This window comes from Camarhynchus parvulus, chromosome 18 (genome assembly GCF_901933205.1).
Source record: "Camarhynchus parvulus chromosome 18, STF_HiC, whole genome shotgun sequence".
Taxonomy (NCBI): domain Eukaryota; kingdom Metazoa; phylum Chordata; class Aves; order Passeriformes; family Thraupidae; genus Camarhynchus; species Camarhynchus parvulus.
The window spans coordinates 4756631-4783965 of record NC_044588.1 but is presented as its reverse complement, the minus strand read 5'-3'; the positions used below and the strand labels follow the sequence as shown (position 1 = coordinate 4783965).

Genomic DNA, 27335 nt, shown 5'->3' with positions numbered 1-27335 from the left:
AGGAACGCTGTACCAGCAGCTGGTTTGGTGCTGGCAGATAAACTCCTCTTTGTCCTTTTGCTTGGGAAGCATCCCCAGAGCTGAAAAGCGATTTACTGGCAGGGCTGGAGAGAGGAGGAACACTCAGCCCCTTCCCACACGGCCAAAATAACTCCTGGGAGAGGGGCACAGGGGTTACGTGACCACAGAGAGGCTTTGAAAACCTTTCCAAGCTTTCTGCTATCCCCTCCCAGCTGCTCCACAAGAGTCCCTATGGAAAAACAGAGCTCTCGACCCCTGTCCTGGAAATGAGTGTTGTAAGGAGCTGGGCTGGGATGCCAACGGAGGGGTAGGGTGAGCTGGCCTTTCTCCTGGATCCGGGATGGCGTGGGGGCAGGAATGGAGGGGGCCGGGCCGGGCTGGGCTGGGCTGAGCTGGGCTGGGCTGGGCTGGGCTGGGATGGGCTGGGATGGGATGGGATGGGATGGGATGGGCTGGGCTGGGCTGGGCTGGGCTGGGCTGGGATGGGATGGGCTGGGATGGGATGGGATGGGCTGGGATGGGATGGGATGGGATGGGATGGGATGGGATGGGATGGGCTGGGCTGGGATGGGCTGGGATGGGATGGGCTGGGATGGGATGGGATGGGCTGGGATGGGATGGGATGGGATGGGATGGGATGGGATGGGATGGGATGGGCTGGGCTGGGATGGGCTGGGATGGGATGGGATGGGATGGGATGGGATGGGATGGGATGGGATGGGATGGGATGGGATGGGATGGGCTGTCCTGTCCTCTCCTGTCCTGTCCTGTCCTGTCCTGTCCTGGGGTGCAGCTGCTGTCCCCCAGGAAGGGAAGGATTTGCTGTCACATGCAGCCAGCCCGAGCATCCCTGTTAATTTCTTGATGATGATGATGATGATGATGATGATGGTCTCTCTTTGCAGAGCCAGCCCTGAGCAGCTCCGTGACACCCCAGCCCCCTCCTCCCCCCTGCCCTCAGAGGGACCCCGCTGTCCCCTGCCCCGTGGGGACAAGGCCAGCACAGGCAGGCAGGGATGACCATGCTGCTCTGTCCCTGGGGCGGCACTCGGGCTGGCACTGCCCTTTCCCTGCCTTTTCCCTTCCCAGCTCCAGCCCAGCAGCCCCGGGAGGCTTCTCTGGCTCTGCTGATCCGTGCCTGGAGGCGGCCTGGCCGCGTTTCAGTGATGGCCGGGCCGGGGGGAGGCTCCTCTCTCTGCTCATTATCCAGACAAACAGTCTGGGCCGCGTCCCCGCGCCCCGAGGCGCGGCAGGAGCCGGCTGGTGCCTGCCAGATCTAATCGGGAGCGTCTGCAGCGCTGATGGATGGCGGCGGAGAGGCGCTGGCGCCGTCACCTGAGCCCGGGGCGGCATCCGGAGCTGCCGGGATCCAGGAGAGCATCCAGAACCTCTCGGGATCCGGGGCAGCATCCAGAACCCCTTGGGATGCAGGGCAGCCTCCAACCCCGGGATGCAGGGCAGCATCCGGATCCCACAGGATCCAGAGCAGCATCCAGAACCTCTCGGCATCCAGGGCAGCATGCAGGACCCACAGGATGCAGGACAGCATCCAGACCCCTGGATCCCGGCCAGGATCCACACCCTAAGATCCAGGGCAGTATCCCCATCGAGGATCCAGGGCAACATCCAGAACCTCTTGGGATCCAGGACAGCGTGCAGATCCCACAGGATGCAGGGCAGCATCCACACCCCAGATCCAGGGCAGTATTCAGGCACAGGAATCCAGGGCAGCATCCACACCCCAGATCCAGGGCAGTGTCCATCCCCCAGGATCCAGGGCAGCATCCACACCCTGCAGGATCCAGGGCAGCATCCGCTGCCGAGACCCAGGGCAGCACCCACACCCTGCAGGATCCAGGGCAGCATCCAGAACCTCTTGGGATCCGGAGCAGCATCCTACCCTGGGATCCAGGGCAGTGTCCATCCCACAGGACCCAGAGCAGCCTCCACACCCCGCTCTGTACCCCGGGGGTCTCCCCCCCACGCCCCCCTCTGTACCCCATCCCGGGGGTCTCCCCTCCCCACCCATCCCGGCTCCTGCCGCTTCCAGCCCTCCCCACAGCCGGTTCCTCCCCCCTGCCCTCCTCTCCCGCCGTTAATTGCCTCCCTAATTGGTTCATCCATCTCGGAGGGGCCGGGCGGGGCTCGGCCGGAGCGCGGGGCGCTGACACCGAGGAGCCTTTGGCCGCCTTTGGCCGCAGATCCCGGCTCTGTGACGGTCCTGGCACCGAACCGGGGCTGCCCAGGCTGCCTGTGACAGCCGGGCTCTGTTCCAGCTGGCAATGTCCCCGCTGGTGACAGCCCCCGGCCCGGCAGGGGGATCCTCGGAGGAGGAGGAGGAGGAAGAGGAGGAGGATGGCAGCGTCCCTGTGTGCCCTGGGCTGGGACCGTGACCCCGCCTGTGCCGTCCTTGGGGACAGCCCCGTGTCCTCGGGGCCTGTCTGGCCATCCCGGCTGGCTCCAGGCTGACACTGATGGATTTGGGTTGGGCAAGAGCCCGGCCCTGAGCCCAGGCTGCACGGAGGGGACACTGCGGGGACACTGCGGGGACACGGACACTGCAGGGACACGGACACTGCAGGGACACGTCGGGGACACTCTGGCCATTCCCATGGACACCCCCAGCCAGCAGTGCCCGTGCCAGCCCTGCAGGACGTGCCTCTCTGCCCCACACAGCTCATGGCACAAAATCCCAAAGGATTTGGGTTCCCCAGCGCTCCCTGGAGCTGCCCCGTGTGGGGTCTGGCTCACCCTGATGGGACACGGCAGCAGGTTTGTCCCCTTTGGGTGTTACAAGTGCATTTGAGGGGCTGTGGGCCTGCTCCTTCCCTGCTGGACAGGCAGGGCTGGGACACTGGCACAGGCAGGAATGTGACACTGGCACAGGGCTGTGACACTGAGGGAACAGGCAGGGCTGTGACACTGAAGTGTCCCCGCACACAGAAGTGACACTTCTGGGGACCGGGGGTGGCGGTTGATTTTGCTGATGCTCCTGCACAGAGCCACCACAGCTGTCCCCATTGCCACCCACACGTCCCCAGGCAGGGCCATCGCTGCCAGCTGCCCCCAGCCTGGTGCAGCGTGTCCCTGTGTCCCCAGGGCCAGCCCTGCCGTGTCCCTGTGTCCCCAGGGCCAGCCCTGCCGTGTCCCCTGCCGGGTCCCAGCTGTCCCCAGCCCTGCCAGCACGCTGTCACAGCGTCACCCCAGATCCCCGGGGTGTCCCCATGTCCCTCCCAGCTAATGAGGGATGCAGCAATTACGGGGCCAGATTGATGAAATCCTAAATCAGGGAGCTTTCAAACGGCCCTGACCTTTCCCAGCTGGGGCTGGGCGGGGGCTGTGGCACACAGCTCGTGAGATGTGTCCTTCTGTCCTGCTGCTCGTGAGATCTGTCCTTCTGTCCTTCTGCCACCCCTGCTCCATGTGACGTGGCACAGGAGGGGACACCGGCCGCTGTGACCGGGGACAATCGGTGACAGCGCCACCCCTGCCCCTGTGATGATGGTTTCGGGGGTGTCAGGGCATCAGGAGGAATTCCTGCACGGACAGGGCTGGGAAGCATCGGGAGGAGCTGCCCAGGGAGGGTTCAGTGCCCAGCCCCGGAGGTGGCACCCTGGGGACAGCGTGGCACCCGGTGACACCAGAAATCTCAACAATTCCGGGATTCTGTGACACCCACGAGTGACAGCTGACTCTGGCTGCACCCCCCGAGTGACAGGGACGGGACAGTGACAGCTCTGCTCGCCCCTGTGCGAGCTCATTAACATTGCTGCTCATTAACGTTGCTAATTAGCCAGGCTGATTGTGGGGGTGGCAGTAAGGGGGAGGGGGCTCTCAGGGCACTCCAATGCCAAGGCAGAGCTGTGTCCGGGGGTCTCTTTGCAGCGGGGGAAGCGGTGACAATGACACGACAGTGCCAGCGCCGCCTCACCGCGCCCGCCCGCGCCGCCCGCCCGCCTCGCTTTGAGGCCGCCGCGCCCGCGCCAACCGCAGAGCCGAGGGCGGGCCCCGCCCCCGCCGCGCTGCTATTGGCTGAGCGCCCCGGGGGGCGGGGCCAGCCCGCGGACACGTGTGCGCACCCGGAAGCGGCGGCGGGACCGGCCCGGCCCGGCCGGAGGTACCGGGGGGAACCGGGAGGTACCGGAGCGGGGATCCGGGGGGAATGGCGGCTTCTGGCACCGCCCCGGCCCTGGCACCGCCCCGGAGCCCCGCGTGTGCGGGTTGCGGGGGTCCCGGTAGCGGCCGGGGCACCGGGGGCGTCGCGTTTGGGGCGTTCGGGGCCTGCGGTGGCTCCGGGGCCGGGGGGTTCGGGGGGTTCGGGGGTCCCGGGATGAGCCAGCGGCTCAAGGATGTGCGGGACTGAGGGGTGCGGGGTCCTGGGGCTGGCCTGGGGGGCTCGGGGTTGGGGGATCGGGGGTCCGGGGGCTCCGGGTTTGGGGGTCCCGGCAGCGGCTGGAGCTCCGGGTTTGGGGGTTCGGGGGTCCCGGGACCGGCCCCGCGGCTGGAGGGCCCGGGGGTGCCGGTGTTGGGTTCGAGGGGGGGATTCGGGGGTGTTTGGGCGCTCCAGGGTGGGCTGTAGGACCCCCTGTAGGAAGGGGGGATCTTCCTGGGGGGGTCTGAGCCGGGCGGGGGCTGGGAAAAGCCTTGGGACGAGGCTGGGGGCTGGGAGAACCTTTGGAGCTGCCGCTGCTGTGTGTGTATTTCATAAATATTCACATATAAACCTACAAATCCCTGTATATTTCATAAATATTCACATATAAACCTACAAATCCCTGTATATTTCATAAATATTCACATATAAATTTACCAATGCCCGTCTATTTCATGTACATTCACACATAAATCCATCAATCCCTGTATATTTTGTGTATATTCACATATAAACCTCTCAATCCCTGTGTATTTCATATATAGTCCCATATCATTTTATTAATCCCTGTATATTCCGTTTATTGACACATAAACGTATCCATGCAGGCGTGTGGCATGAATTCATTAATCTGGATTTCCAGCCTGGCTGGATTTCCGTGGCACTGCTGCTTCCCCGGGGTTTTTTGCCCTTTCCCCCTTTCCCAAGCTGCAGGGAGCAGGTGCTGTGAGGTTTTTCACCTTCCACACCAGGAAAACCGGGCTGGGGGCACAGAAAGGGGTCTGGGTGAGGTGTGACCCCCAAATCCTGCTGGGGTTCTGCTCCAGGTGGGATCTGCTGGGGCCTTAACTCGGCTTAACTTGCCAAGCCTGGCCTAAGGGGGAGAGGGAGTTTAGGGGGGGATGGCTGGGCTGGCTGTGAGCCCTGGGCTGCAGGGGCTCTGGGTGGGTTTGGGGTCTCTGGGGGTCTCTGGCTGTTTTCCCAAGGTGGTGCACAGGGGTCTGGGTGGGTTTGGGGTCTCTGGGGGTCTCTGGCTGTTTTCCCAAGGTGGTGCACAGGGGTCTGGGTGCGTTTGGGGTCTCTGGGGGTCTCTGGCTGTTTTCCCAAGGCTGCTCCTCTCTCCCAGGCCACGATGATCCCGGGGCTGGGCCCGGCGCTGCAGGCTCTGCTGGGGACTCTGCTCACCTGGGCCCTGACAGCAGCTGGGTCAGCGCTGGTGTTCGTGTTCTCCAGAGGCCAGGTGAGCCTGGAATCCCACAGATCCCACGGGATCCCAACCCTGGGGCAGCTGCTGAGCCCTGGGATCCCAGAAATCCCACAGGATCCTGACCTTGGGATCAGCCCCTGAGCCCCTGGGATCCCAGAAATCCCACAAGATCCTGACCTTGGGATCAGCCCCTCAGCCCTGGGATCCCACAGATCCCACAGGATTCCAATCCAAGGGCAGGTGAGCCTGGGGTCCCACAGATCCCGCGGGATCCCAACCCTGGGGCATCTCTTGAGCCCTGGAATCAGCCCCTGAGCCCCTGGGATCTCAGAGATCCCACAGGATCCTGACCTTGGGGCAGCCCCTGAGCCCCTGGGATCCCACAGATCCCATAGGATCCCAGTCCAAGGGCAGATGAGCCTCTGGAATCAGTTCCTGAGATCCCACAGATCCCACAAGATCCTGACCCTGGGATCAGCCTGTGAACCCCTGGAATCATCATCCCCTGAGCCCCAGGATCCCACAGATCCCACAGGATCCCAATCCAAGGTCAGGTGAGCTCTTGGGATCAATCCCTGAGCCCCAGGATCCCAGTGCAGGGGCAGCTGAGCCCTGGCACCCCTCCCCAGCCCTGGCACCCCTCAGGATCTGCTCCTTGCCTGGCTTTTCCTGCCTGCTCCCACCTCTGAGGGGCAAGAAGAGGGAAAAGCCCAGCTCCTTTGCCATCACCAGGAGGGGAAGGAAATCAAAAATCAAATTTCTCACTCTGGAATGTGCCCCTGGGGCTCTGTGTGGGGAGCTGCAGCCGCCCTGCCTCTAACGTGGTTCTGGTTTCCAGGGCAGGATTTGGGTCAGTCCCTGCTCAGAAGGAGCAAACTGGGGAGCTCTAAGTCATCCTGCATCCAAAATTAGAGACCTCCCGGCCAGGCTGCTCCAGATTGCCCAGACGGATTCATTATTTATGCCTCAGCCTTGTGATGCTTTATTCAGGAGCTGCCTGCTCAGAGAGGCTCCCTTGGAGCAGCACTTGGCTTTTCTTCCTTGGGGAGGGGGGAGCATTTCCCTGGGAGGGGCAGGGACAGCCCCAGGGTGCCCAAACCCCCGTGCCCAGCCTGGCCTTGGGCACTGCCAGGGCTCCAGGGGCACCACAGCTGCTCTGGGCACCCCCTGAGCCCGTGCCATGGAAACACAGCTGCTCTGGGCACTCCATGCTGCCATGCCAGGGCACCACAGCTGCTCTGGGCACTCCCTGCTGCCATGCCAGGGCACCCCAGCTGCTCTGGGCACCCCATCCTGCCATGCCAGGGCACCCCAGCTGCTCTGGGCACCCCATGCTGCCATGCCAGGGCACCCCAGCTGCTCTGGGCACCCCATGCTGCAATGCCAGGGCACCCGAGCTGCTCTGGGCACCCCATCCTGCCATGCCAGGGCGCAGTTCCTGCCCAAACCCCCTCCTGAGCGCTCTGCAGGCCGGGGAGCCCCTCCCAGCGCCGTGGGCAGTGCCCTCACACGAGCTCAGGGTGGTTTTGTTTGCTTTTGTTTGCAGAGGCGGATCCTGGATGGGAGCCTGGGCTTTGCTGCAGGGGTGAGTGCAGCCGCCTCCTCCTCCTCCTCCTCCTCCCCTCCCCGTGCTCTCTGCAGCCCCTCCACGCTTGGTTTGGTTCTCCACTCCAGCTAAAATCCCTTGGGTGGTTCCCTGAGGGCGGGGAAGGGCTCAGGCTGCTCCTGGTGAGGGTGGAGGTGGCACCAGGATGGGCACGAGGCCCCCTTGGCTCTCTGCAGTTCGATCCCCCCTTTCCTGGGGGCTCTGTGCCTGGCTGGCTTTGGGCTTTGAGCCCTCAGGAGGAGAGGGAAGGGAGAGCTGCAGCTCTCCGTGGGAGCTGTGTGTGCAGTGTGGGGCTCCCTCCTGGAGAAAACCTGGAATTGTGGGGTTTGGGAGCTGTGCAGGGGTTTGGGAGCTGTGCAGGGGTTTGGGAACTGTGCAGGGGTTTGGGAATGTGGGGCTGGCAGTGCCCAGCTGCTGGGGCAGCTGGGGCCCCACCCAGACTCATTAAGTCCCCTTTGTTTCCCTCATTAATTATCGAGTTCAGCTGCTCAGCCCCACCCTGCAGGTGCTGCAGGGCACCTGGGTGTGCCCTGGGGTGGTGCCCCTTCCCCCCTGTGTCCAGGTGTCCCCCGGCTGTGTCCCCCGGCTGTGTCCGGTGGGTGACAGGGGCTGGCTGGTGAGGACTGTCCCCCCTGGGGGCTGTAGGGGATCCCAGGGCTGACGTTCCTGCAGGAATCCCCCCAGGACGAGGAGCTGCTGGCCTGGCTGAGGCCCCCGGGTGCCCCTGGCCCCGCTGTGGCTCAGGGAGCTGAACTGCAAACACTGGCTTTGCCCTCGGCTCTGCGAGTGCCCAGAGCAGGGGGATTGTGCCTGGAGGGGCCAGGCAGCCCTGGGGACATTGGGGACACTGGGGACATTGGGGACACCAGGCAGCTCTGGGGACATTGGGGACACCAGGCAGCCCTGGGGACACTGGGGACACTGGGGACACTGGGGACACCAGGCAGCCCTGGGGACACTGGGGACACTGGGGACATTGGGGCCAGGCAGCCCTGGGGACATTGGGGCCAAGCAGCCCTGGGGACATTGGGGACAGTGGGGACACCAGGCAGCCCTGGGGACACTGGGGACACTGGGGCCACCAGGCAGCCCTGGGGACACCAGGATCCCCCTGAGTTTGAGTTTTCCCAGCTGGCCAGCGTTGCCATTGCTTGGCCAGCAGCTGGGTCTCCACCTTTTCCCTGCCTCGAAAGGGTTCAACAACACAAAGAACCTTTCCCTGCCCCCTTCTTCCTTCCCTCCCTTCCTTTCCCTCTCCCTTTTTTCCCTTCCTTTCCTTCCCCCCCTCCTTTTCTCCTTCCTTCATTTCCCTCCCCTTATTTTCCTTCTTTCCCTCCCCCTTTTCCCCTACTTTCCCCCTTCCTTTTCCGCCTTTTTCCCTTCCCTTCCCTTCCCTTCCCTTCCCTTCCCTTCCCTTCCCTTCCCTTCCCTTCCCTTCCCTTCCCTTCCCTTCCCTTCCCTTCCCTTCCCTTCCCTTCCCTTCCCTTCCCTTCCCTTCCCTTCCCTTCCCTTCCCTTCCCTTCCCTTCCCTTCCCTTCCCCCTTTTTTCCTTCTTTTCCCCCCTTTTTTTCCCTGCAGCTGCTCTGGGGGCGCAGGGGTGAGCCCGGGCACGTGGATAAATTGAACTGGGATGTACTGGGATGTACTGGGATGTACTGGGATGTACTGGGATGTACTGGGAGTGCCTTTCCCTGCCTCAGTTCCCTCTCTCTGGAGTCCCAGCTCATCCCAGTTCTGCAGGCAGGAGCTCTGAGCTTTGGTGTTTCCATAGAGACAAAGCTTTGCTTGCTGGGGCATCTGATGGGGAAATTCTGCCTTTTCTCTTAAATCTTGATATCCTTAAATGAGATTTTTTAATTTTTTTTTTAATTTATTTTTTTCTCTGTGGTGCTGCAGGGCTGGGCTCAGCCACCAGGAACAAACACCTGCAGCCCCTTCCCTTGCAGCTTTTCCTCTGCCTGGGCTGCACTTTGGGCTTTTCCCTGTCCCAGGTGCAGCAGGAAATCATCCTCAGCCCTCCCCAGGCACCCTGGGATCAAACATTCCCTAAAACAGCACCAGGAGCTCACTCAGCTCTGCTTAATGGAGCTTTCATGAGGCCAAGGGGAAAAGTTTGGCAAGGAAATGTCTTCATCTTCCACCTGCCTTTCCCACCTCCTTCTCCAGGATTTCCTGCTCCCTTGGTGTCCCCATCCCATCCCAGGCATCCCACAGGAGGGTGGCCAGGCCCTCCTGATTTAATCAGGAATTTAATTGCAGCCTAACCCTGGCTCTGTTTATCCTGAATTTAAACTTAAAATGAAGATCCACAGCCACAGGATCTTTAATCAGGGATTTAATTGCAGCCCAGCAGGGTGGGTGGGCTCAGCCCAGCCCTGGCTCTGTTTATTCTCAATTTTCACTTAAAACGAGGCTCCACAGCCACGGGGGCACCCCTGGGTTTGGGGGGCAGAATTTGGGGGATCCCTGCACTGAATCCCTGTGGAAGGAGGTGCCAGCCCTGGGAGGGGTTTGGGTTTAAATCCTGCTGGGTTTGGAGGGATCCCCAGCCCAGGGAGGGCACAGATCTGGAGGCACTGCTTGGTTTTTGTCTCTTGTCCCACTGATGGAGCCCAGGGCAGGATTTGGGGCTCTCCCAGTGATGATTTGGGGTCCCTGAGCTTTGGGGTTCCCCCCAGTGAGGCTTTGGGCTCCCCCAGTGAGGCTTTGGGGTCCCTAAAGCTTTGGAGCTCCCCCCAGGGATGATTTGGGGTCTCTGAGGCTTTGAGGCTCCCCCAGTGATAGTTTGGGGTCCCTGAGCTTTGGGGCTCCCCCCAGTGATGATTTGGGGTCCCTGAGCTGCCTCCTGCCTGCTCCATGTTTTCCCAGTCCTGCTGCATTTATGGCATTTTGGCATCTTTGGAGCACAAGGGCTGTGAAAATGCCCCAAAATGCCCCAAATCCAGCTTGGCCAGAGCAGGAGGTCCCTGATTCTGTGGGGCTGGAGGGAGGGGAAGGAGTGGGGCATCTTCAGTGCCCCAGAGGTGCCAGGTTTGTTGATCCAGGGGGATTTTCCTCTTTTATTGCTGGCCTGGGGACACTTGGGGTGTCTGTCCCTGGCTGGGCTGTGCAGAGCTTTGGGATCTGTGTGGATTTGGGGTTTTGGCAGGAATTTGGTCACCTCTGGTGTCAGCTGAGCCCAGCGCCCCTGTCCTGGTCCTAAATCAGCTCTGCCCAGCTCTGTCCTGCTCTGGGTGATCCTAAATCAGCTGAGCCCAGCTCTGACCCTGCCCTAGGTGATCCTAAATCCGCTGAGCCCAGCTCTGCCCCTGCTCTGGGTGATCCTAAATCAGCTGAGCCCAGCTCTGCCCCTGCCCTGGGTTCCCTGGCCCACCTCTGTCCTGCTCTGGGTGATCTAAATCAGCGAGCCCAGCCTGCCCCTCCGTGTCCTTAATCTGGGCTCAGGGGCTGGAACCTGGTACCGGGGTCTGTGACCACGGCAAAGCCTCGCAGCCCCTGGGGCCACCAGAACCCATGGAACCCATGGAATCCATGGAATCCATGGAACCAATCCCTTTCCCTGCAGCTGGGGCTGCCCCAGAGCTCTGTCTGCGCTCCCCAGGAGCCCCGAGCTCCGGGATCCTGGCAGGATCTGGGGGCTGAGCTCTGTTTGGAAGCGAGATCCTCACCTGAGCTGACAGCGTCGCTCTGCAGAGCCTCTCCTGCTGCCGCGCCGCGCTCTGTGGTTGTTTCTCACAGGAGGTGGCATTTGAAACGGGAGGTTTGCCAGCCCTGCCAAGGCTGACATGCCAGCCCTCGTTCCTCCTGCTCACAGCAGCTCCGAGTTACACAGCCAGCCCCGGGGCTGAGGCAGCACAGGCAGCTCTGCCTCCCTGCTCACGAGCTGCTCGGAGCCCCCGGGCTGGGCAGCGGCTCCAGCAGAGGAGGTGTGGGGTGGGAACTGGGGAGGAAGTCACTGGGAAGGTGTGGGACACTCAGGAGGTGTTGGTTGGGAATTGGGAAGGAATTCCCAGTGAGGGTGTTGGGACATTGCAGGAGGTTTGGGTTGGAAACTGGGGAGGTGTTGGCACACTGGCAGGAGATTTGGGGTGGGAATTGGGAAGGAATTCTCAGTGACAGTGCTGGGACACTGGCAGGAGGTTTGGGGTGGGAATTGGGAAGGAATTCTCTGGGAAGCTCTTGGGACACTCAGGAGGTGTAGATTGGAAATTGGGAAGGAATTCCAAGTGAGGGTGTTGGGACACTGGCAGGAGATTTGGGGTGGGAGTTTGGATGGAATTCTCTGGGAAGCTCTTGGGACACTGACAGGGGTTGAAATTGAGGAGGAATTCTCTGGAAGCTCTTGGGACGCTGGCAGGAGATTTGGGTTGGAAACTGGGGAGATGCTGGGACACTGGCAGGAGGTTTTGGGTGGGAATTGCGGAGGAATTCTCTGGGAAGGTGTTGGGACACTCAGGAGGTGTAGATTGGAAATTGGGAAGGAATTCCCAGTGAGGGTGTTGGGACACTGGCAGGAGGTTTGGGAGTTAGGAAAGAATTCTCTGGAAGCTCTTGGGACACTGGCAGGAGGTTTGGGTTGGAAATTGGGAAGGAATTCCCTGGGAAGGTGTTGGGACACTGGCAGGAGGTTTGGGTTGGAAATTGGGAAGGAATTCCAAGTGAGGGTGTTGGGACACTGGCAGGAGATTTGGGGTGGAAATTTGGATGGAATTCTCTGGAAGCTCTTGGGACACTGGCAGGAGATTTGGGGTGGAAATTGGGGAGGCGCTGGGACACTGGCAGGAGGTGTAGGTTGGAAATTGGGAAGGAATTCCCTGGAAAGGTGTTGGAACACTGGCAGGAGGTTTGGGAGTTAGGAAAGAATTCTCTGGGAAGCTCTTGGGACACTGGCAGGAGGTTTGGGTTGGAAATTGGGAAGGAATTCCCAGTGAGGGTGTTGGGACACTGGCAGGAGGTTTGGGTTGGAAATTGGGAAGGAATTCCCAGTGAGGGTGTTGGGACACTGGCACAGGTGCCCGCAGCAGCTGTGGCTGCCCCTGGCAGTGCCCAAGGCCGGGCTGGGCAGGGCTGGGAGCCCCTGGGGCAGTGGAAGGTGTCCCTGCCATGGATGAGCTTTAAGGTTTTTTCCAGCCCACGCCATGCTGGGGCTCTGAGCATCCTGCCCAGGGAGTTTCCTGGGGTTCAGGGGCTGCAGGGCAGAGCTGGGCTCCCCTTTCCCTGACAGCCCCTGCTCCTCCCTGCACCCTGCACCCATTTCTGCTCTGGGATTCCCTTCCCTTCCACGCCATGGATCTCACCGCTCCCCTTCTGTCCCCAGGTGATGCTGGCAGCCTCCTACTGGTCCCTGCTGGCCCCGGCCATCGAGCTGGCCCAGGAATCCGGGACCTTCGGGGCCTTCTCCTTCTTCCCAGTGGCTGCTGGCTTTGCCCTGGGGGCAGCGTTCGTGTATGGGGCCGACCTGCTGCTGCCAGAGCTGGTGAGTGGGGTGGGCTGGGGGTCAGCCCAGTGTTCATTTGTGGGGTTGTGGGGCTGGGGGTCAGCCCAGTGTTCATTTGTGGGGAATGTGGAGTTGGGAGTTCATCCCAGAGCTGGTGAGTGGGGCTGGGGGTCATCCCAGTGTTTTTCAGTGGGATTGTGGGGCTGGGGGATCATCCCTGAGCTGTCAGTGGCAATTCCCAGTTTGGGAGCTCATCCCAGTGCTGGTCAGTGGCAATTCCCAGTTTGGGGCCTCATCCCAATGCTGAATTCCCAGTTTGGGAGCTGATCCCAGAGCTGAATTCCCAGTTTGGGAGCTGATCCCAGTGCTGTCAGTGGGAATTCCCAGTTTGGGAGCTGATCCCAGTTCTGGTCAATGGGAATTCCCAGTTTGGGAGCTTCCCAGTGCTGAATTCCCAGTTTGGGAGCTCATCCAGTGCTGAATTCCCAGTTTGGGAGCTGATCCCAGTGCTGGTCACTGGGAATTCCCAGCCTGGGGGTTCCTGCCCCTCCTCCAGCTGCAGGGATCACCAGCTGTTGGTAGCTGAGCACGGGTGGATCCTCTCCCAGATTTATGCATTTGAGATTTCCCCGAGCCCTGGCTGGCTCTGCTGTGCTGGATGCAGTTCAGACCCTCTGAGCTCTGCACCGCTGTGAAAATTGAAGGATCTCCTTGGAAATGTGGAAATCTCTGCCCTGGCTGCACCGTTCTCGTGCTGGCAGCTGCAGAAATCCACCAGCTCTGGGTTTATTTGTATTTTTAGCAGCAGTGCCAGGCTGCCTGCCGGGGTTGAGCAGCACGGGCAGCTCTGCAAACGCAGCCCCTGGGACAGGAGCTCACACCTGAGCTGGGAGAGGAGAGCAGCCAGCAGCAAGAACACAAGCACAAGGGTGAAAGGGGAGAAAACAGCGAGGTTTAAAATGAAAACAACCCCCTCTAAAAGCTTTTATCCACTCCTTGTCCGCCCAGGAGGGTTTTCCTGCTGCCCCAGCCCTGCTGGAGCCGGGAGCTGGGGCCACCCCGGTGTTTGGTGTTTGCTCCTGGCGCAGGAAGGGTTAAGCTCCTGAGCAGCTGGAGTCATTGCATTCCTCACAAAAGGCAGATTTCATCTATCCCATCCTTGTCTCTGCCTTTCCCCCGGGTGTTTGTTCATCCTCCAGCTGAGGAGGAGATGCTGGTGGGGTTGGCAAAGCTCCCCAGAGGAGCTGGGGGCGCTTGGAGGGCAAACAGATCCCAGGGGTTTGGAAAAAAATTGATTTCCCCAGATTTCCTGGCGTGGAGCCTCCATTTAACCAGGTTTTTGTTTCTTTAAATGGGGCTTTTTGGGTGCTGATGGTGCTGGGCGAGCCTGTGGTGCCTTTCCTAAAAAGGGTTTGGGGCTCAGCATCTTCCCTGCCAAGACCCAAAACCTCTCTGAGGGAAAGTTTACTTAAAAATTCACTGCAGCAGGTCCCTGGTGGCTCAGCAGCTATTTTGGGTCTGCTGAAAGGCAGAAGAAATGCTGGAATTAAGTGTTATTATTCCCATCCTTCAGAGCTGTCATGCAGCTCCGCTGCCTGGGGTGGGTTTTGCTCGGAGTTTGGGGTTTTATTGGGTTTTATTGGGTTTGGGAGGTGCTGCTTGCACGTCCTGGGCAATCCAGAGGATTCCCCAGCCCTGGCTCTGAGTTTCAGGCACTCCCTGGCTGCTTTTCTGCTGGATTTTCACGTCCTGGTGAAAATTGGCAGCACCAGGAGCTGGCCCAAAATATTGAGAATTGGGGATGGGAAATTTGGGGATGTTTTGGGAAGAGAGCAGAGGTTGCACCTTCAGGATGGGAATTCTTTGGGTTCAAACACCCAAAAAAGTCCATTATTGTACTATTATTTTGTCCCTACAACATTAAATTTAATTAAATTAAATATGAAATTACAAACTATATTTTCTATATATATTATATATTATATATTTTATATTATATATTATATATTATATATTATACATTATATATTATATATTATATATTATATATTATATATTATATATTATATATTATATATTTTATATATTTATATAGAATATATATTTAATATAGATAATATAATAATACCATAATAATACAATATATAAAACAATATAATACAACATATATAATAACTATATATAATATATATAATAATATATATTATATATATTTATATATTATTATATATTATATATTGTATATTGTATATTTATATTATATATTATATATATTATATATTATATATTATATATTGTATATTAAATTTAATTAAATTTACTATTGTAGGGAAATTAAGGAAATACAAAATATTTTGTATTTTCCTACCGAATACTGTAGGAAATTAAATGCCCCCCAAGAAGCCACAAAAGGGCAAAAGTAATGTCATCAAAAAATGCTGAAAGAAACATGCAGTGGGGTTGCTGTCAGGACTTGGTGATCATGGAAAATCCACTGATAATTCCCGGTTTTGTTGGATTTTATTCATTGTCAGCACAAAAAACAAGCACGCCTTGCTTGCAAACCCCATCCCTGGGGGTCTGAGGCTCTGTGGCGCTCGGGGCCGTGGCTGGGGTGGCACTGGGTGTTCTCAGAGGGCTTTGGTTCCACCCTGGGTGATTTCACCCCTAATTCCTGTCTGGGACCCCACAGGAGCTGTGCTGGGGCATTCTCAGGGTCTTCCCAGGGCTGGGGTTGGGGTTTGGGTGCAGAGCAGCCCCTGGGGCTCCCAGAGCTCCTGATTTTGGTGGATCACAGAGGAATTCCCTGCTGGGACTGGGCAGGAGCTCAGGTGTTCCCAAGGGTGTTCCCAAGGGTGTTCCCAAGCCTCCAAGGCTGGATTTGAGGGTTTGGGTGCAGAGCAGCCCCTGAGCCTCCCAGAGCTCCTTGGCTTCTGATTTTGGTGATCACAGAGGAATTCCCTGCTTGGACTGGACAGGAGCTCAGGGTGTTCCCAAACCCCCAGGGCTGGATTTGGGTGCAGAGCAGCCCCTGAGGCTCCCAGAGCTCCCAGAACTCCCTGGATTTTGGTGGATCTGAGCCCCTGGGCCGGCAGGAATTCCCTACTGGGACTGGGCAGGAGCTCAGGTGTTCCCAAGGGTGTTCCCAAACCCCCAAGGCTGGGTTTGGGTGCAGAGCAGCCTGTGAAGCTCCCAGAGCTCCCTGGATTTTGGTGATCACAGCCCCAGGGCAGGCAGGAATTCCCTGCTGGGGCTGGGACAGGAGCAGGGACGGGGCAGGATCCAGGTGGGAGCTGCAAACCCTCCCCGAGCTGCCCCAGCCCTGCCTCAGCTCCTGCTCTTCCCGCTGCTGCCATCATTAGTAAATAGAATAATGAGCCTTAATCAGCCTCATTGCTCCCCCTCCAGGCTTCAGGAACATCTGTGAGCCCAGGGAGGAGCCCCATCCCTGCTCCAGGGGTGCTGGGGGGTCCCTGCGGAGCAGAGAGCAGGGCAGAGCTGCAGCATTAATCAATTAATTAGTTAATTAATCCCTGATTGTTCAAGGGAAGGGCTGCTGGGCCATCCCTCAGCTCCAACAGGAGCCTGCCAATATTTGGAGGGGTGAAGGATGGTCAGGGCTGCAATTCCAACCTGGAGATGCAATTCCAACCAAAGGATGGACAGGGCTGCAATTCCAACCTGGAGATGCAATTCCAACCAAAGGATGGACAGGGCTGCAATTCCAACCTGGAGATGCAATTCCAACCAAAGCATGGTCAGGGCTGCAATTCCAACCTGGAGATGCAATTCCAACCAAAGGATGGACAGGGCTGCAATTCCAACCTGGAGATGCAATTCCAACCAAAGCATGGTCAGGGCTGCAATTCCAACCTGGAGATGCAATTCCAACCAAAGCATGGTCAGGGCTGCAATTCCAACCTGGAGATGCAATTCCAACCAAAGCATGGTCAGGGCTGCAATTCCAACCTGGAGATGCAATTCCAACCAAAGGATGGACAGGGCTGCAATTCCAGCCTGGAGATCCCATCTCCCATTGCATTTTAGGTTTTGATTTTCTCCCTTGTCTGCTGGGTGCAAGGTTGGTGGTTTTATTTTGCTCCTGAGCACAGAGGAAATCAATAAAACCTCCAGAGCATTCTGTGGGTTCAAACAAGCAGCTGGAGCCTTTTGAATCCCTTTGTGGGCTGGGGATTGTGCCATGGGTGCCATGCTCACCCCTCAGAGCCAGCACAGCCCAAATCAATCTCTGAGCTTGATTTCTCTTTAGTTTGGGGATAATTCTGGCTCTGAGGTTCCCCTGAGCAGGGTCAGGATGCTCCTGGTGGCAGCTGAATCCCCTCCAAAGGGAATTTCCTTGGTGCTCCTGCCCTTTGCTGGGTGTGCACATTCAGAAGGGGCTCTGTGGGACTGTGCCTGGGCACTGGATGTTTTGCACAGTGAATTTTGGGCTATTTTGGGCCAAAGAACTCTTGGGAAGGCTTTGGGAGCTCGGTGATCCCCTCGTGCCTGGCTCAGAATGTGCCTTCAGGGGGAATATTTTGTTTTCTAAATCCATTTCTGGGAGGGAAAGCTGGGAGTTGTGCATGGAGGAGGAGGAAGGACCAGCAAATTGTTTAAAATTGCAATTTTCCCCTCAGTTTAACCACAGCTGGATTAAACCATGGGGAGCAGCATTTTTTTTGGGATTGGGGGGCACTGGGAAGGGATTCCTGATAAATATCTGCGTTTTTAGGAGGAATTTCTCCCAGGAGAAGGTGGCAGGCACTGGGAGGAGTTGGAGTGCCCATGCCTAGGTGGCACTCAGAGCTCTGGGCTGGCGCTCTGAGCTCTTGGAAGGCTTTTCCCTGTCAGTAATTCCGGGATTTGGGGATTCTCCACGCGGTGGGACGAGGCAGGGCAGCCCTGGGTGCACCTGGAAGCTGCTCCTGCCTCTCTCTCGCCCTGCTGCTCTGTGCTGGGTTCATTATTCCAGGGGGAACTGCAGGATTTGGTGGGTCTGAGATTCCCCTGCTGCAATTTCGCTCCTGAGGGACCTGCCCAGCTCCCATTGCCACTTCAATGTGATTTTTCCTCTTCGGCTGGGGCTCCCAGGCAGTCAGTTAACCGCACAGCCTCATTGCTGGGGCAGGTGGAGGCTTTTCCAGGCAGGATTTTCTGCTTTATGGAGCTCTGGAGTGTGCAGCTTTTCCCTGCAGGAGCTGGGTGCTCCTGCGTTCCTGCTTTGCTCAGATTTCCTTTGCTCAGGGCAGAACAAACAGCAAGCCCTCGTGTTTGTTTGGTTTTGTGCAGCCCTGGCCCTTTGCCACAGGCTCTGGGAGGAAGGAGGGATCTACCTCTGGGGGTGAAAAACTTTGGGGGTTTTTTTGGGAATGTAGCAAAGCATCCCATTGGGAAACCTCCTTCCCTTCCATCTCTAAATAACCCAGAGTTACCTGTCCAGGGGTTTAATTAATTTATATTTACTTTTATTTTTATTTTTATTTTTATTTTTATTTTTATTTTTATATAAAAATATATTTATATAAAAATATATTTATATTTATATATTTATATAGAATATAATATAGTATATTATATTTTATATATTTTATAGATTTTATATATAATATAATATAATATAATATAATATAATATAATATAATATAATATAATATAATATAATATAATATAATAATATAATATTATAAAATAATATAATAGTATATAATAATATATAATAATATATAATAATATATAATAATATAAGGTTATAGATCCATGAGGGATTGATCCCTGCCTCCTGTCCCAGGTGGGATTTCTGCCATGAAAATCCCTGACCACCAAACCCACCCGTGGGATCCTGGGAAGGACTCAGAACCTCCAAAAAGTTCATTTTCCATCTTTACCCACGAAAACCTGGCTGCTTCCCACCCCTGGGTAGCACTTTAGTGCTTGCAATCCAGTGGTGGCTGGGTAGGTTGGAATTATTTGCCAAAAACCCCCACAAAATGCTAATTACCCTAATTTCCACCCAAGCATTTTGTTTTATTAATGGAGGTAAAGGCTTATTTACTGCCGCAGTGCAATTTGTCAGCTGCTCTTAATTAGGATTCTCTCTCATTATGCATCAGGCATTTGATAGCAGCGTTGTTTGGGAAGCTGCAGAGCTCCTGAGCTGGGCTGGGGGTTCAGTTCCCTTCCACACCCTGCTCAGGTGTGTGGGGTGGGGTGAGAAATCCCTCTGGGAAAAGCAGGGACAGAAATCCTGGTTTAATTCCTAATCCTTCCCTCCACGAGCTGCTGCTCTGCACAGAGCCCCCTCCATCCTTCCCTCTCCATCCTCCTTCCCCCTCCATCATCCTTCCCCTCTCCATCCTTCCCCCCTTCATCATCCTTCCCCCTCCATCATCCTTCCCCTCTCCATCCTTCCCCCTCCATCATCCTTCCCCCCTCCATCCTTCCCCTCTCCATCCCTCCCCCTCTCCATCCTTCCCTCTCCATCATCCTTCCCCTCTCCATCATCCTTCCCCTCTCCATCATCCTTCCCCTCTCCATCATCCTTCCCCTCTCCATCATCCTTCCCCTCTCCATTCTTCCCCCTCCATCATCCTTCCCTCTCCATCATCCTTCCCCTCTCCATCATCCTTCCCCCTCCATCATCCTTCCCTCTCCATCATCCTTCCCCTCTCCATCCTGAGCCTCCTTCCCTGGAGCAGGAATTGCTGGCAAGGCTGCTGCTGTTCCCTGGGCTTTTCACTCCTCCTGCTCTGACATTCCATGGGCTTTTCGCTCCTCCTGCTCTGACATTCCATGGGCTTTTCTCTCTTCCTGCTCTGACATTCCATGGGCTTTTCTCTCTTCCTGCTCTGATATTCCATGGGGTTTTCCCTCCTGGCTCTGACATTCCATGGGTTTTTCCCTCTTCCTGGCTCTGGTATTCCCTGGGTTTTTCTCCCCTCCTTGCTCTGGCATTCCCTGGGCTTTTCCCCTCCTGCCTTTTCCCTCCTTTTGGTCTGGTATTCCATGGGCTTTTTCCTCCTCCTGCTCTGATAATCCATGGGCTTTTCCCTCCTGGCTTTTCCCTTTTCCTGGCCCTGACATTCCATGGGTTTTTCCCTCCTTTTGGTCTGACATTCCATGGCCTTTCCTCCCCTCCTGGCTCTGACATTCCCTGGGCTTTTTCCTCTTCCTGGCCCTGATATTCCATGGACTTTTTCCTCTTCCTGGCTTCCCTGATTTCCTTGGACCTGTCATTCCATGGGCTTTTCCTCCTCCTTGTCCTGCCATTCCATGCGCTGATATTCCCTGGGCTTTTCTCCCTCCTGCTCTGATATTCCCTGGGCTTTTCCCTCCTCCTGCTCTGACATTCCCTGGGCTTTCCCTCCTGTCTTTTTTCCCCTCCTGGCTCTGACATTCCCCGTGTTTTTCCCCCCTCCTCCTCTGACATTCCCCGTGTTTTTCCCCCCTCCTCCTCTGACATTCCCCGTGTTTTTCCCCCCTCCTCCTCTGACATTCCCTGTGTTTTTCCCCCCCCTCCTCTGACATTCCCTGTGTTTTCCCCCCTCCTCCTCTGACATTCCCGGTGTTTTCCCCCCATCCTGGCTCAGCTTTCCTCCCTGCACTTTGCCCTGTGCCTGTGCCCGGCTCAGGAGCATTTCCCACGAGGAGGAGGGAGGAGGAGGAGGAGGAGCAGGGAATGATCCCCTCCTGCACCACCCCCGTTTCTCCGGGGCTCTGCTGCTCCCCCAGCCCCTGTTTGAGCTCCCTTTGTGCCTTTGAGGCTGCTGGGAGCAGAACCCGCAATTAATTCGCCCTCGGTGAAAGGCAAACCTGCCATTAGGGTGTCAGGAGCAGCGGGAGAGGCTCTGGAGCTGCCTCTGTGGGAATCCCCAGCTCTGACTCACCCAGGAGCTTTTGCTGCTTTTTCTTAAGCATGCTTTCTATGCTTTTTTATGTATTAATAATTTTATTTATATTTATTTGACGCTCTTTATCGTTATTTTTTACTTTTATTATTATTTATCGTATGTTTTTATTATTTTATTGGATGTTTTTTATTTTTCTTTTTTTACATTTATGATTTGTTTTATGCTTTTTTATGATTATTTTATTCTATGCTTTCTATTTTGTTATTTATTTTTATCTTGGGCAGAACTTTGGGAGGGGTTAGAAGGTGAAACTCCATTGTGGGGTGAGCACACGGTGGGGAAAATCCTCTGCTCGCTTTCTCTCTTCAGCCTGGTGTTGTATTTTTGACTAGATATTGCTTTATTACTATATATTTATAGTGTTGGGGTTTTTTGTATTTTTATTGTATTTTTTGTATTTTTATTGTATTTTTTAAATGGTACTTTTATTGTATTTTTTTGTATTTTTATTGTACTTTTTAATATTTTTATTGTACTTTTAAAATTGTATTTTTATTGTATTTTTAAAATCGTATTTTTATTGTATTTTTTGTATTTTTATTGTATTTTTAATATTTTAAATTGTACTTTTATTGTATTTTTTGTATTTTTATTGTATTTTTAATATTTTTATTGTATTTTTAAAATTGTATTTTTATTGTATATTTATTGTATTTTTTGTATTTTTATTGTATTTTTTAAATTGTATTTTTATTGTATTTTTATTGTATTTTTTGTATTTTTATTGTATTTTTAAATTGTATTTTAAAAATGTATTTTTATTGTATTTTTCGTATTTTTGTTGCATTTTTAATATTTTTAATTTGTATTTTTATTGTATTTTTTGTATTTTTATTGTACCTTTTTATATTTTTATTGTATTTTTAAATTGTATTTTTAAAATGTATTTTTATTGTATTTCTCGTATTTTTATTGCATTTTTAATATTTTTAAACTGTATTTTTATTGCATTTTTATTGCATTTTTATTGCATTTTTATTTTATTTTTAATTGTATTTTTAAAACGTATTTTTATTGTATTTCTCGTATTTTTATTGCATTTTCAATATTTTTAAACTGTATCTTCATTGTCCTTTTTTATATTTTTATTGCACTTTTTTATATTTTTATTGCCCTTTTTTATATTTTTATTGCGCTTTTTCATATTTCTATTGCACTTTTTAATATTTTCATTGCATTTTCCCGTTGTATTTTTATTGTGTATTTTTAACCAGCCGTTGCTGCCCCGCTGTGCTGAGCTCTCCCTCACGTCTGCAGCGCTGCCCGGGCACCCAGAGGAAGCTGTGTGTTAAATTAATGCAATTAAGCACGGCTGCCTCTTCATTTGGGGGCTGATGGATGCTCTGCATCCTGCCACAGCTGCCCTGGCAATCCTGGGCACCAACCAGCTGCTGATCGAAGCTTTCTCTGCTTTTCCTGGCGAAAATCCTGTGAACATCCACGTGGGAAAAGGGCTGGGGCTGGTCCTGGCCTGGCTTTTAATAATCTCGCTCTGTGGGGCGCAAACCTCTCTGGGCATGCAGGAAAATAAAATTCCCCCAGGATGAAATAAAGTTCCCCCAGGATAAAATAAAAATCCCCCTCTGGTTGTGGCTGGAACAGGCAAATTCCCAGCTGGTTTTTAAAATTTCACATTAAAATCTCACTTTGTGGGGCACAAACCCCTCTGGGCGTGTAGGAAAATAAAAACCCCCAGGATGAAATAAAATCCCCAGGATGAAATCAAATTCCCCCAGGATAAAATAAAATTCCCCCTCTGGTTGTGGCTGGGGCTGGAACAGGCAAATCTCCCAGCACACACTGGTTTTCAAAATTTCAAACCATTAAAATCTCACTTTATACGGCACAAACCTCTCTGAGGGTGCAGGAAAATAAAATTCCCCCAGGATGAAATCAAATTCCCCCAGGATAAAAAAAAAAATCCCCCAGGATAAAGTGAAAATCTCCCCAGAAAATCCTCCTCGAGGTCTGGTTGTGGCTGGAACAGGCAAATCTCCCAGCACACACTGGTTTTCAAAATTTCAAACCATTAAAATCTCACTTTGTGGGGCACAAACCCCTCGGAGGGTGCAGGGGGTATGAGGAAAATAAAAACACCCCAGGATAAAATAAAATTCCCCCAGGATAAAATAAAAATCCCCCTCGAGGTCTGGTTGTGGCTGGAGCAGGCAAATCTCCTCCAGCACAAACTGGTTATTAAAATTTCAATTAAAATCTCACTTTTTGGGGCACAAACCTCTCTGAGGGTGCAAGGAAAATAAAAATCCCACAGGATAAAATAAAAATCCCCCTCAAGGTCTGCTTGTGGCTGGAACGGGCAAATCTTCCAGCACACACTGGTTTTCAAAATTTCAAACCATTAAAATCTCACTTTGTGGGGCACAAACCCCTCTGAGGGTGCAGGGGGTGTGAGGAGAATAAAAATCCCCCAGGATAAAGTAAAAATCTCCCCAGAAAATCCCCCTCGAGGTCTGGCTGTGGCTGGAGCAGGCAAATCTCCTCCCAGCACAAACTGGTTATTAAAATCTCAATTAAAATCTCACTTTTGGGGCACAAACCCTCTGAGGGTGCAAGGAAAATAAAATTCCCCTAGATGAAATAAAAATTCCCCCAGGATAAAATAAAATTCCCCCAGGATAAAATAAAAATTCCCCAGGATAAAATAAAAATTCCCCCAGGATAAAATAAAAATTCCCCCAGGATAAAATAAAAATTCCCCCAGGATAAAATCAAAATCCCCAGGATGAAATCAAATTCCCCCTCAAGGTGTGGCTGTGGCTGGAGCAGGCAAATCTCCTCCCAGCACAAACTGGGAATGCTCTCTACCCTGACTGGTTGTGCTGGGCTTGGATTCTCTGCCTGGAGCAATTATTCCATTGGCAAAAATGAATTTTGCTGCTTGTGCCTGGGGATTTTCCAGGATTCCTGTGGGCAGGGGTTGGTGACAGTGACAGGAAGCTCCTGGTGCTGCAGGGTTGGGGTTGGTTTGGTTTTGTTCTTTGTTTTCTTTGGTCAGAGCAGGGAAAACATTGCTGTGCTGTTGTTTTGCTCTGGCAGAGGTGACAAAAGCCACCCCTGCCCTGGGTCAGAGAAATGCCCTGCGTGTCCTGAGGGCACTGGGAGTGTGCCCGTTTTTGGGTGCCAGGGATGGTCCCTGTGCCTGTTGTGGGTTCTTGTGATGGTCCCTGATGTTCCCTGTGCCTGTTTTGGGTGCCAGGGATGCTTTGGGTGCCACTGATGTTCCCTGTCCCAGTTTTTGGGTGCCAGGGATGCTCTTTGTGCCCCTTTGGGTGCCAGGGATGTTCCCTGTGCCCAGGATGGTCCCTGATGTTCTCTGTGCCCATTTTGGGTGCCAGGGATGTTCCCTGTGCCCCCTTTAGGTGCCAGGGATGTTCCCTGTGCCCAGGATGGTCCCTGATGTTCTCTGTGCCTGTTTAGGGTGCCAGGGATGTTCCCTGTGCCCCTTTTGAGCGCCACTGATGTTCACTGTGCCCGTTTTAGGTGCCAGGGATGTTCTCTGTGCCCCTTTGGGTGCCAGGGATGTTTTCTGTGCCTGTCTTGGGTGCCACTAACGTTCCCTGTACCCCCTTTAGGTGCCAGGGATGCTTTGGGTGCCAGGGATGTTCCCTATGCCTGTTTTAGGTGCCAGGGATGTTCCCTCTGTGCCGGGACGCTTTGGGTGCCAGGGATGTTCCCTATGCCTGTTTTAGGTGCCAGGGATGTTCCCTGTGCCCCCTTGAGGTGCCAGGGATGCTTTGGGTGCCAGGGATGTTCTCTGTCCCCTTTTTGGGTACCAGGGATGGTTCCTGATGTTCCCTGTGCCCATTTTGGGTGCCAGGGATGTTCTCTGTGCCCCCTTTGGGTGCCACTGATGGTCTCTGTGCCCATTTTGGGTGCCAGGGATGTTCTCTGTTCCTGTTTTGGGTGCCAGGGATGTTCCCTGTGCCAGTTTTAGGTGCCAGGGATGTTCTCTGTGCCCTTTTGTGTGCCACTGATGTTCCCTGTGCCTGTTTTGGGTGCCACTGATGTTCCCTGTGCCAGTTTTAGGTGCCAGGGATGCTCTTTGTGCCCCTTTGGGTGCCAGGGATGTTCCCTGTGCCCAGGATGGTTCCTGATGTTCTTTGTGCCCCTTTGGGTGCCAGGGATGTTCCCTGTGCCCAGGATGTCCCTGATGTTCCCTGTGCCCGTTTTGGGTGCCAGGCATGTTCCCTGTGCCCGTTTAGGGTGCCAGGCATGTTCCCTGTGCCCGTTTTGGGGGTCCAGGTGGGCTGGATCAGCCCATCAGGATTTCTTCATGAATTCGCTCTGCCCCCTGGGCCTGGAGGAGAGGAGCAGATGATTTCTCCGAGGTGTCCGTCACCAAGTCTTTCCAAAATTGGCCTCAGATCAATTAAAGTCTTGGGCAGGGGGGTGTGATCCCAAATCCCTGCTTTCCCTAAAAGGATACATTTTTTAAATCTAAAAAAATACCCATTTTGTGTCAAAAAGGATCCCTTTTTCCCATATAAAGGATCCCTTTTTTCCCCATATAAATGACATTTTTCCCATATTAAGGATCCCCGTTTTTCCTATATAAAGGACATGTTTTTTCCCATATACAGGACACCTTTTTCCCATATAAAGGCTCCCTTTTTTCCCATATACAGGATCCCTTTTTCCCCATATAAATTACATTTTTCCCATATAAAGGATCCCTTTTCCCCATTTAAAGGATCCCTTTTTTCCTATCTAAAGGACACCTTTTCCCCATATAAAGGACCCCTTTTTCCCCATATAAATGACATTTTTTCCATAGAAAGGATCCCTTTTTCCCCATTTAAAGGATCCCTTTTTCCCCATATAAATGACATTTTTCCCATATAAAGAATCCCCTTTTTCCCATATAAAGGATCCCTTTTTCCCCATATAAATGACATTTTTTCCATATAAAGAATCCCCTTTTCCCCATTTAAAGGATCCCTTTTTTCCCATATAAAGGACATGTTTTTTTCATATATAAAGGACACCTTTTTCCCATATACAGGATCCCTTTTTCCCCATATAAAGGATCCCTTTTTTCCTATATAAATGACATTTTTTCCCATATAAAGGACACCTTTTTCCCCATATAAATGACATTTTTCCCATATTAAGGATCTCTTTTTTCCTATCTAAAGGACACCTTTTTCCCATATAAAGGATCAGTTTTTCCCCATATAAAGGATCCCTTTTTCCCCATATAAATTACATTTTCCCCATATAAAGGATCCATTTTTTCCCCATATAAAGTATCCATTTTTTCCCATATACAGGGCACCTTTTTCCCATATAAAGGATCCCTTTTTTCCCATATAAAGGACATGGTTTTTTCCCATATTAAGGATCCCTTTTTTCCTATATACAGGGCACCTTTTTCCCATATAAAGGATCCTTTTTTTCCCATATAAATTACATTTTTCCCCTATAAAGGATCCCTTTTTCCCCATATAAAGGACACCTTTTCCCACACAAAGGACACCTCTTTTCCTACATAAAGGACATTTTTTCCCCCCTCATTTTCTTCTCCACCAGGCTCAGGCCAACCCCGCACTCCAGCAGCACAGGAGTGCACTGGGGAGCTCCCACATCCCAGAATCGTTTTTCCTCCAAGTTCTTCCTGTCCAAGTCTCTCCCTTTTCTGCACTAATCAACCCCCGTGGTTATTTCAGCCGACGCTAATTACTGCCACCGACTAATTAATGCCGGTTGCCTTTCCTGCTCTCTCTGCAGTGTTTGGGAGGCGCTGACACCAATTAAGGGCCTCCTGCAGGCTCGGGGCTGGGGTGACTCAGAGCAGCCCGGGCTGCTTTCCTGAAGGTCACCAGGATTGGCACAAATTGTCCCCAACCCCAGGGAGGGCACCAAGATTGGCACAAATTGTCCCCAACCCCAGGCAGGGAACCTGAGCTTCCCCAAATCCAGCTGGGATCCCCTGAAGGTCACCAGCATTGTCACAAATTGTCCCCAAACCCCAGGGAGGGCACCAAATCCAGCTGGGATTCCTGGAGGTTACCAAGATTGTCACAAATTGTCCCAAATTGTCCCCAACCCCAGAGAGGTCACCGACATTGTCACAAATTGTCCCCAACCCCAGGGAGGGAACCTGAGCTTCCCCAAATCCAGCTGAGATCCCCTGAAGGGCACCAAGATTGGCACAAATTGTCCCCAACCCCAGGGATGCCACCAAATCCAGCTGAGCTTTCCCCAAACCCAGCTGGGATCCCCTGAACGTCACCAGCATTGTCACAAATTGTCCCCAACCCCAGGGAGGGCACCAAATCCAGCTGAACTTCCCCAAACCCAGCTGGAATCCCTGAAGGTCACCGACATTGTCACAAATTGTCTCCAACACCAGGGAGGGCACCAAATCCAGCTGGGATTCCTGGAGGTTACCAAGATTGTCACAAATTGTCAATTGTCCCCAGCTCCAGGGAGGGAACCTGAGCTTCCCCAAACCCAGCTGGGATTCCTAAAGGTTACCAAGATTGTCACAAATTGTCACAAATTGTCCCCACCCCGGGGAGGTCACCAAATCCACCTGAGCTTCCCAAACCCAGCTGGGATTGCCTCCATCCCTATGCAGCATTGGGGGGTGTGAAAAACGTGTATTTTATGATTGGCTTTTTGCAAATATTCGAATGAATATTACGTGTGTTGTGTTAGAAAGTGATGCTGTGTGAGGTTTTATTCCAATTTCAGAAAGGGAAATCTCCTTTTTCCCTTTCCTGGCTCTCATCTCCAGGCTTTGCTGGAAATCTCCTTTT

General features: G+C 53.5%; 1 protein-coding gene across 1 annotated transcript in view; it reads left to right on the top strand.

Moving 5' to 3' along the window:
* The first annotated feature begins 4077 nt into the window (after positions 1–4077).
* SLC39A11 (solute carrier family 39 member 11) overlaps positions 4078–27335 on the top strand; it is an 82288-nt gene continuing 59030 nt past the window's right edge. Inside the window, 4 exon segments of the mRNA XM_030962045.1 lie at positions 4078–4138; positions 5520–5633; positions 7147–7185; positions 12524–12682. Of these exon segments, the coding sequence (XP_030817905.1) occupies positions 5526–5633; positions 7147–7185; positions 12524–12682 (306 nt within the window). The 5' untranslated portion in view covers positions 4078–4138; positions 5520–5525.